We start from the raw sequence: 10386 nt of genomic DNA, 5'->3' as shown, positions 1-10386 counted from the left end.
GACTTTGTGATGCGTTCCGGTTGTTTTGCGTGTTTAGATCCCGTTGTCCATCACTAATTAACAAGAGTGTTTGAATGGGCTTACGAAGATGTGCAGGAACTTGAGGATCCTCTTGTGGGTGAGGATGTGAAGGACGTTCCCAGACTCGGGGTCGAGGACGGGCAGTCTGTGGATCTTATGTTTCAAAAGGAAGTAGATGGCGTCGTACAGACTGCATGGTGGAGGAGGGTGGGGCAGACAGTGGAAAGGCAGGGTAGACATTAAGGGCATTTAGCAGACACTTTTATCCAAAGCGACTAACAATAAGTACAGTTGTCAGAAGAAAGAGAAACGACAATATATCACTCTCGGTACAGTAAGGATGTTCATAGAAAAAAGTGCCAAGCACCAACAATCACTAGGTCAACCTATGCCCTGTGTACAAAGATAGCTAGGATAAGACGCTACACAATGCTAAGTACTTTTTTTAAGTGTAAAGCATACAATAAGTGTGTAGAGCAGACATTATAGAATCACAGAGAAGAGATTGCAGTGGTGTTGGGTAGAGTAGAGTAGGGTGAATATAAGTAAGGTAGAAGCAAAAACTAAAACTAAATCTTTGCTAAAAGTGACGTCAAGGCTCTCCGTCTCTTTGTCTGTCTGTCTGGACTCACCTGGCTTTAGGAGAAATGCTGATCAGGAATTGATGGGAATACTGCAGGTAGATATCTGAAGAGAGAGAGACAGAGCGTTAGAGAGAGAGAGAGAGAGAGAGAGAGAGAGAGAGAGAGAGAGAGAGAGAGAGAGAGAGAGAGAGAGAGAGAGACAAACACAGAGTTAGAGGCAGACAGACAGACAGACATGGAGAAAGACAGAGAGGGACTGACAGAAAGATAGAGAGAGAGAGAGAGAGAGAGAGAGAGAGACGGACAGACAGACAGACAGACAGACATGGAGAAAGACAGAGAGGGACTGACAGAAGGATACAAAGAGAGAGAGAGAGAGAGAGAGAGAGAGAGAGAGAGAGAGAGAGAGAGAGAGAGAGAGAGAGAGAGAGAGAGAGAGCTGAATGAATAGACTACTGCTGTTGGAAGTCATACCTCAACCATGTCATTTTAATTATCTTGTCAAACATTTTATCTATAGCCATCACACGTCATCTTCAGGAAACACACAACCCTTTGTTGGCCCCATGTCAGTTATTTACTTTGAAAGGAATCACCTCTCCATGTCTCAATCTTGTGACTCTCCAGCTCATAGATCTGAACCTGCAGTGGGACAACACACGACTTAAAGCGTCATCGGTACAATTAGAGCGATGTAAGAGAGGGATAGCAGGAAAGATCAGAAGAGAGCAATTTTGATTTTGATACTAAACAACCCTGAAAAACCTCCCCTTCCTCTCTGCTCCCTCCCTCCTTACGTTTATCTACCATTGAGAAGTGTTGCACGACCCACACCTGCGATTGACAGGACAGACTGGCACCCTCAACCAATCAGAGAGATGCCCAGATTTGTCAGACGTGAGCTGGGCGCGGTCTAATGGTGTGATCCGGATGCCTCGGACACCAGCCTTCCGAGTTGCAAGTGGGGAAATCTCCCGGCTTGCCTGCGGCACTTCACGGAGGCACGCCCCCCCCCTTTTGGACGGGTTCCCCTCGGAATTACGCAACGACTAGCCAACTCCGTGACACAATCACAAAGACGAACGGGAACGCTGTAAGTGCTCCGAGACCGGAAATGACGTCACAAGTGCAACTCGGAAGGCTGGTGTCTGAGTGAATCTGGAACACACCATGAATTCGAAGTTGGCTCAAACAGAGGCAGGCACAAGCAACTCAAGAGTTACTACTATCAGTCTTATTACACACTACTACTATTGATTATAAATCGTTGTGTGTATCGACATATCACACAATGTGTGCTAGTGTGTGTGTGTGTGTGTGTGTGTGTGTGTGTGTGTGTGTGTGTGTGTGTGTGTGTGTGTGTGTGTGTGTGTGTCTGCGGGGCTTACCATAGGAGATTTATAATAGTGATGCAGGATGTTGATGAAATCGGTGATGGTCAACATGCCTGCGATGGGAAAGAGATTTCAATTAGGCCCGTGGATGGCGCTGGAGATGAGCCAACTGTCAGTTGCCATGGTTTTCACTTCAGTATCTTACCCACAAACCTTTGCAGCTTGCTGTCCCATAAGGGGGCAGCTCTTAGGCCGTTTGCCACCAGGGCAAAAAATGCCTTCTTGACCTACAGAATCGTAAAAAATAAAAGAAATGTATACAAAAAAAAATCTTTCAGATTTTCATTGACCTATTTGTTTTTTCTGTGCAGATAACTTTATATATTTACCACATTTTTTTTTTTTAATACACATTGTCATAAAAGGGAGAAGAAGTAGATGAAGAAAAGGAAGGATTAGAAAAATACAGAAAGAAAAATACATACAAAATACACAAAAAAATAAATAAAAAATACTTCCTACAATCCTCCAGGCTCTGAGCATTGTTACGGATGGTTAACGTTAACCAGCCCAGCCGTTACCTGTAACTTGGTGTCGAACACGACCAGTTTGCAGCTGGTTGGAATGGCGTCATAGCACGTGTGGCTTTTCATGAAGTTCAGGTACACAGCGTCGTCATGCTCTGCACGGACAGGACGAGATCCGAGGGTCATTGTACGGGAGCTGCAGCACGACACCCACGCGCACTATCACACTCGAGTGTTGTCAACAAAACGCACGTGCACACACACGGGGTCAGATGAGAAATGCAACACGAAAAATGTAGTATTATGATAGCATGTTCGCTTTCGGCCTACCTGTATTTGGTTGTTCCTGTTTCTGCTGTTTAACGGGACCTTCGCGACGAATAAAAGCATCACATTAAACATTACATTGCAAAAAACGAAAAAAGGCATGACATTTGCCTGCATGCTATTGAGTACTTATTATTCCATAGCTACACTGCGCTAATAATTGCGCTTTATTTTCAAATTCTTTATTTTTTAAATATACCCAGGGCGGTGCAAACAAAACAATTTCTCCCTCGACGTTAATAAAAGACCACTAATGTCTAGCCTACCTGAGAATGAGTCTCCAAGCTCCTTATTTGCGTCCATGAAACGCTCCCTAGCCTCGAGATAAGGCTTGTATTACGCGTGCAGTTTGGCCGTCTATTCTGCAGGAGCACACAAGAGTCATACGAGCCCCAGGATTGCCCTCCGACGGTCCGGTCCATAAATGGCCCGAGGCTCGCCTGAGCGGAATGCGTCCGGGCAGAGAGGATGTGGGCGGGGCGTAGAGCTGAGGGTCGCCCCGAAGTGTATTTGGCACCCAAGCACTCGTATTACTGTATCCCCCAACCCCCACCTATTTTTATTTTTTTTAAAAAGACACCACACACACGTGTAATAACAGGAAACGTTTTTTTTATTAATGTTTGGCCTTCTCTACAGATTATTTCACATATCTTACATTGTTTACAAAATTAAAGGATATCTTGCTTCAACATGTCTCGAATTATGCTGCTCCCGGCAACTCAAAGACTTTTACATTTGAAGATTTTAAGAAAGAAATGTCTTGGTCGCACCAGAGTTGTTACAAAGTAATGTGATTGTGTAAAAAAAAGCAACCAAATATCCATAAAACATCGGTGTCCAGTCAAGTTGTGCTTTTGAAGATGATGGAAGAGGAGACAACGGAACATATTGGATACTTCGTGCGTCATTCCTTGTCAATGTAAACAAACGGTTTAACGAATTGTTGCGTATTTTACCGCCGCGCGAATTCTGTGAAAAAAAAAGCGGTTGGAGTAGCCATTTCGAACTGAAAACTCAAACGATTCAATGTTAAAATGTTAAAGACCTCTTTATGGTAGTTTTTAAGGGTTAAAGCTACGTGGTATTCTTACTTCAGAAACACAAATCCCTTCAAACACCATAAAAAAGTTGCAGAAATAAAATACGCAAGCCAAACGAACACTGGTGAAAATGCTAGCTTATAAATGGGAGGCGGGGGGGGAACGAGACACAGGTAAGCCTTTCCATGCTGCGTGTGTTGAACTGTTTGCAGAGGCAACACTGAGGTACAGCGGGGTTTCGCGAGAAGGAAGGCGGGATTAAGATCATCTAACCTACTTAAATTCCCTTTGACTTGCTTTTTTTCCAGCTTCTTCCTCAGTCAAGTACAGGGCAGAATCATGTTTCACACTCGAGGAGCCCTCCCCCCCTTCAATTGTAAAATACCAATTCATTTAATCTTAGCTGTATTAGACTAAATGAACATCCTTCCAACAGTGTATATTGAGATGCAAACCAGACCTTTTTGTTCTGCTGTAGATCAGAAGAAGCCCATCAGAAACATGCTATCAACTCCCCAAGCGCCCAAGAATCGCCAAGCGGTCTTGACGCAAGCTGGATCCATCTTGTAACGCGAGCAAGTTGCCACCCTGCCGCATCGTAAACTCAAAACCCACAACCTCAACAATGGTTCGCCGCGAAAAGAACTCAATGAAACCCAACCGTATGAACACATCCAGTCACCAACCTCCGCCCAAACCGGCTGTACCAGAGTGTTAATGAGACCAAACCAAAAATAAGGAAATTCAAAACCCTGCGTAGTAAAATGTGCGTGAGACGTGAAGCAGAGTCGAGGGGGGGGTGTGGAGCATCGACCGTGCCCCGTGGCAACTCAACTATGGCAAAAAAATAAACGCTGTTTTTTTTCATAAATGCTTCATTTAACAAAACGTTTGCGTCGACGCTGTGAGCAAAGGATTGTAACTGATTGTGTATTTTTTTTAAAAGTATACAAAACTCACTTCCACTGAGTGGGGGGAGGGGGAGGGGAGGGGAGGGGGAGGGGAGGGGAGAGGGAGGGGGGGGTCGACAATGGCGCGAAAACCAACAAGCCATTTTGATAACCAAGTGCGTTGGAATGCTGCCCTCTGCGATGGCGCCGAGGGCAGGGGTCGAGGGTCGAGGGCCCGGGGCGCTCTAGCCCGTCATGAGGATGGCTCGGGCCTTGTCCAGCGGCAGTAGCGACCGCGGGTGGGAGGCGGCCAAGCGGAGGGGCGGCGGCGGCGGCGGAGACGACCCAGAGTTCATAGCGGCGGCGGCGGCGGACATCCCGTCGGGGAGGACCGAGCCGGGCCACGGCCCGGGGATGGCGTGGTGCGGGCGGTCGCCGGGGTAACGCGGAGGCGGGTCGTAGAGGGGCGTGGCCGAGGCGTTCCGGCCGCACCGGGGCGCCGGGTGCGAGGCGGGGCGGGAGAGCGAGGCGGCGGCGGACGACCAGCCGCGGTGGGGGGGGTCTCGCTGGCGGGGGTCCCGTTCCGGGGGGGCGTGGCCCAGCGTGGCCAGCAGCGAGCCCCAGAGGCACAGCACCGAGGTGGGCACGGGGGCGGGCGCCGGGCGGTCGTCGAGGCTCTCGTTGCCGGGGAAACAGCACGGGGGCGGGCGGGCGTCGGGGGCGGGCGGCGTGGCGGTGGCAGCGGCGGCGGAGGGGTCCTGCGTCGGGGCGAGCTGGGGTCCCAGCGGGGGGGGTGCGTCACGGGGAAGGCTGAGGTGGTGGAGGGCGGCGTCGGTGGCGAGGAGGCCGGCCACGCCCGTCAGGTACACCAAGCCCAGCATGCAGGACACCTGGGGGGAGACGCACAGGGGTCAGGGGTCAGGGTCTCGGGGGGGCTACGGGGGGGGTCGCTCTTATTCTCACACCTCGTGCCCGATTGGTTCTCTCTTAACGAGGTGGTTTCTTCCACCACCTCGTTAAGAGAGAACTTTTTTTTGCACAAAGTCCCACAGACTTTAAATCCATAAGACCGGAGATGGGTGCAATGTGTGTGTCGCTGTTCAACACTATTGAGAGAGAGTGGTCGCGGGGTCGGAGGTCAGAGCCCCACCTTGGCGACGTGCTGGTAGACGGTGGTGAGGGCGTGTCTCCAGGCCGCCTGCTCCAGCAGCACGCAGAGGTCCGTGTAGGTGAACCAGCCACGCCGCATGCCCTGCTGCTCCGCGATGCTGAACGACACGGCACAGGTTGTTAAGACACACACACACACACACACACACACACACACACACACACACACACACACACACACACACACACACACACACACACACACACACACACACACACACACACACACACACACACACACACACACAGCGTTCCAACACTAGGGTTTCCCACAGCATTTACAGTTTAGGGGCCGACATAAGAAAGATGTCTAAATGAAACGGCAGTCTGTTGATGATCTCTACTGATCACCGAGCCCTTCCTGAGTAGAAGAAACACCAATTTAGCTTACTACGCGTTGGAACAGTGCGTAGTAGAGGAGGACCTAGGAGATATAGAGGGGCTATTGAGGCTATTGGAACGCAGCCTGGAGGTTTCGGGCCGAGCCTGCTCCGGGGTCCGACCGTCACCCACCTGGTTTCCAGCTGACTCAGGATGTCAAACAAGTCCCCGGGCTCCGTGAATAGGCTCCATTCCTGCGACCCAGGGGGGCAGAGGTCAGAGGTCAGCGACGGAAAAATAAATACATTCTTATTATGACACTCGTGCATTCAGCAGATCATTTTATCGAGAGAGAGAACGACACTTGGGGTGCATTCAGATACATGTCGTTCAGGAGCAATTAGGGACTCTTATCTTAAGGATAGGAAGGATTAGGGATTAAGGATGCCTATAGGTTATAGTGCGCTGACATCGGGCTTTGAACAGGGTATCTTTGGAGTTGCGATAGGCCTATAGATTATATTTCACTCCCATGATAAGAGTAGGCTATAAGGGTATAGATCTGATGCAGGCGTGTGTGTGTGTGTGCGTGTGCGTGTGCGTGTTACTAATACTGACCATGGCATTGAGGAAATCCATTTCCAGGGCGTTGACCGTTTGGACGTCCAGTTTCCCGGCGGCACCCCACTCGTCGTTGAAGACCTCCTCGTCCTCGCCTTCGTCGTACAGGTATTTGCTTGCCACCATCTGAGACACGGGGGTGGATGTCACAGCGGGGTCATTCCGCGGACCGGTTCGTCTTGGCGCAACAGATGCGTCAGTAGCTTTGAATTTCATGTCATGTCGCAGACAAGATTTTGCCGTCAGTCAAACTGTGGTACATTCTTCTGATTATTATAGTTCAGGAGAAGACTCTTGTAGGGATGTGCTGCCTTTTCTTTGCCTCCTTTACTCCTGGTTATTCTTAGCTAAATAGTTTAGTATTGTGTGGTCTTTTAAAAACTAGGAGCAGTATAGTGTTCTCCATTTTCTAGCTAGGGTTCTGGATGTATGTCTGTGGCTTTGGCCCGGGTTCATTCCAAAGCAATTCGCCTTCAATCCGGAGTCAGCTATCATTCTTTTTAAAAAAACCTCTCTTCCTCTTTTTCAGTCTTTCACATTATTTTAGCTGAGTTTAAAGTCATGTGTAACTTCCCCTTTATCCCCTAGAACCACTTAGCGATTGAAACAATGTCATGAATGAGCACGTAAAGGTTTGGCAGCTTGCTCTCTGACGCCTTCAGTTGGACTGCAGATAATGGGGTTTGAAGCCAGAACATTACAGCCTTAAACATTAAGAGTACTTATGGTGCGTTCCAGAGCCCATCAAACCAGTGGGACGTGGGACTTATCCTACCTCCAACTGAGAAAAGTGCACTGGAATGCCTGTCAAAGTGGAACATCCTACCGTCGAAGTGGAACCTCCTACTAGCGAACTGGGGGGTGATCGACCTACCCCCACTTCACCAAGTAGGAGCCAGTACAGTTCAGGTAGGATAAGTCCCACATCCCACTGGTTTGGAAAAGCTCTGGAACGCATTGGTATGAATGTGTGAATTATGTTACAATATATACTGCGAGCGAAGTGGAGAGACGGGCGGCCACAGCGGGTCCAGAAATAACCCGGCCCCGTAATAGGGTGACCCTTGACCTTTGCGGTGCGTTACCATAGAGATCAGGAAGAGGTCGGAGGAGGAGATGTTCTGCAGGTACTCGGGGTTTCTGTGTCGTAGTCGCTCGATGTAGATCAGGGCCAGCATCATGGCGCAGGGAGAGATGCACGCCTCCCTGTGAGGCAGAGAGGGGTTCAGTCACATCAGCAGCACACCCGTTGAGGACCGGCCAATAGGGGGGGAGTCGATCAAGATCATGTAACCAACTGGTTCACCCGTTGAGGTTATTGATTTTAAATGATGTGGTTAAAAGTTTGATTTGGGCTGCTTTGATTTCGAAAACCATAAAAAAGAAAAAAAGGATTAACTTGTGACCTGAAATGAAACTTGACATATCCTGCATAACACTACAACATTTGCTAATTGGGTGATTTCCCCAACAACAACAACAACAACAACAACAAAAACTTCTACAGAAGCCTTCCACAAGACTTAACTAATGTATCCAATTATTTAGTTCCATTCAATTCCCTGCACTGAAATGCAAGATCAAGCACCCCTAAAGGGGGTCAACCACGTACCTGGCAACGTGGGAGGCATACTTCTTGTGTAGTTTGCGTATGGGGCTGGGGGCAGACTTCTGGAGGAATTCCACAGCGATATCTGGAAACATCCACACCAAAAACAAGGAATATATAAGTGATGTGATCTCTTAAAACTGGAAAAACAAGGTTTTTGTAAAATAGTTTCTTGGTCTATAGCCAAAACTCGATAGACCATGAGGTCTGTATGACAAGGATGAGGACATGGACGAAAAGGTAATATTTTGCAATAAGGGGACATTAATAAAGCATTTATTTACATTAGTTATTGCGGTTATAAGCCTCATTAAATTGGTTAGGGTTAACCCTAACCTCTATACTGCTGCTATATAATGTATTAATCAATGTCTCCGTTAACCTGAATACCATAGAAAACATGAACACCATGAGTAAATGATTACAAGACCATAAGTTGTTAATTAATCGTAACATTGAAAGTTAGCAACATAAATCTAAAAGGAGCTGCTTGCGATTAGTGATGTATAGAATGAGCAATGAGGCAAGTTATTTTTCAACCTAAAGTTATGATTTAATCCTTACATTGATGACCCCCAGCCAGCCAGGCAGGCATCAAACCAACAAACAGTTCACGATCCTGCAGTTCAGCGAACCGTGGGTCACGCACTAGAAAGTCACGTGACTTAAAGGGGGCGTTCCTGTCCCCGTCTCTTGCTGAGCTGGCGGGATGTCTTCCTTGTGCAATACCACTGGTCTAAATATTATAATGGATATCTTAAAATCCCTACGTAGAGGTTGAATATACCCACGACCCTCGTAATGAATACAATATGAAACAAAAATCGATGTAAGCCACATTGCCTGGGCTGCAGTTAACATTAGGCAGGACAGAATTAAAGTTTATACCAAATGATACAATTATATTGAGTGTAATCGACCCATACAGGTGAGTGTGCCTCACCTGTCACCGGGCAGGAAAGGTCATCCAGTGAGACCTCAGGGTCCAGGCCGTAGTACAGTCGCTTCCTCACCCGCTCAGACCACTTCTGATGCCCGGGGAGAAACTGCAGGAAGCACCGCTAGGTTAGTTTCAGTACGACAGTGCACACAAACACGCTTTATTTAGACAGATTTGGAGTTACTCGGTTTGATTTTGAGAGCTTCATTGCAGTTACACGTTTGCGGGTTACTTGTTAACCCCCTTATGTGTGTTTTAATCACAATCCTCAAAGTAAGTTTAAAACAACAAACCCAACACAACCCACTCCAGCGTGAAACAAGAGACAGTACGCACACTCAATACGTTTTAGACACACTTGTTTCATGACAGTTTCATCCCGGTTCCGATCTATTTTGACCGAATAAAGAAACTTCAGCACCACCGCGATATAACAATATGATCATGCGGCCTGGTCATATATTGTGCAGTGTAGCTTAGCATAGTTTAGCTTAGCATAGCCTAGAACAGCCCGTGTCGTCGCTGTACGCCCCGACCACAGCCTACCGTGAAGTCCTGGAAGTCCGACAGCTCGAAAGCTCTATCGTTGAATAACGACTGGAAATCCATTTTTTCTCGGTCAGATTAACATTAGCCAGCTAGCTTTAAGGAAGAAAACTAGCTAACTAAGTGTTAAAAAAGCGAATGTATTTGGCCCGGGCCTCGGTTGTGGCTAAGCTAACTCTAGCTCAACCCCAACCCCGATCTCGGTGTTGTTATGACGGCCGTGTTCCGGAACTCGAGCTGCCTGCAGGAGGCGCCCCTCCTTCGGGAGGCGCTCCTGGGACGGTTACACAACGCTCACGAGACCGGTGATGATGTGTGCTGTCGCTGTTGCAACATCTTTAAACTGACTGATTTCATATATACTTCAGACATTTAAAATAAAATGTGTTTCATTTCTATAAATAGCGTGTGTAATAAAGTGTAATCTAAGATTGTAGGTGATCTACAACTACT

At 47.9% G+C, this 10386-nt stretch overlaps 2 protein-coding genes across 4 annotated transcripts in view; both read right to left on the bottom strand.

The window, feature by feature from the left end:
* The window catches only part of prkag3a (protein kinase, AMP-activated, gamma 3a non-catalytic subunit), a 6946-nt gene extending 3691 nt beyond the window's left edge, over positions 1-3255 (bottom strand). For 2 of the 3 annotated variants that reach the window (XM_056589055.1, XM_056589056.1), the window contains exons 1-8: positions 3060-3255; positions 2797-2835; positions 2521-2621; positions 2145-2226; positions 1994-2052; positions 1187-1247; positions 654-708; positions 85-211 (exon numbers count right to left, since the gene is read on the bottom strand). In XM_056589055.1, coding sequence (XP_056445030.1) covers positions 85-211; positions 654-708; positions 1187-1247; positions 1994-2052; positions 2145-2226; positions 2521-2621; positions 2797-2835; positions 3060-3096 — 561 coding nt within the window. In that variant the 5' untranslated portion in view covers positions 3097-3255. The remainder of the gene's footprint in view (positions 1-84; positions 212-653; positions 709-1186; positions 1248-1993; positions 2053-2144; positions 2227-2520; positions 2622-2796; positions 2836-3059) is intronic. The other variant, XM_056589057.1, reaches the window with a different exon arrangement.
* Positions 3256-4971: 1716 nt separating this feature from the next.
* Positions 4972-10319, bottom strand: cnppd1 (cyclin Pas1/PHO80 domain containing 1). Its single transcript, XM_056588439.1, has 8 exons — positions 9934-10319; positions 9391-9493; positions 8451-8532; positions 7924-8044; positions 6836-6964; positions 6410-6471; positions 5877-5994; positions 4972-5616 (listed from the first exon to the last, which is right to left on the bottom strand). The coding sequence occupies exons 1-8, from the start codon at positions 9994-9996 to the stop codon at positions 4972-4974; spliced, it is 1323 nt and encodes a 440-aa protein (XP_056444414.1). The 5' UTR covers positions 9997-10319.
* Positions 10320-10386: the final 67 nt, after the last annotated feature.

Source organism: Gadus chalcogrammus, chromosome 4, assembly GCF_026213295.1.
Source record: "Gadus chalcogrammus isolate NIFS_2021 chromosome 4, NIFS_Gcha_1.0, whole genome shotgun sequence".
Lineage (NCBI taxonomy): Eukaryota > Metazoa > Chordata > Actinopteri > Gadiformes > Gadidae > Gadus > Gadus chalcogrammus.
This window is presented reverse-complemented; position numbering and strand designations above follow the sequence as displayed.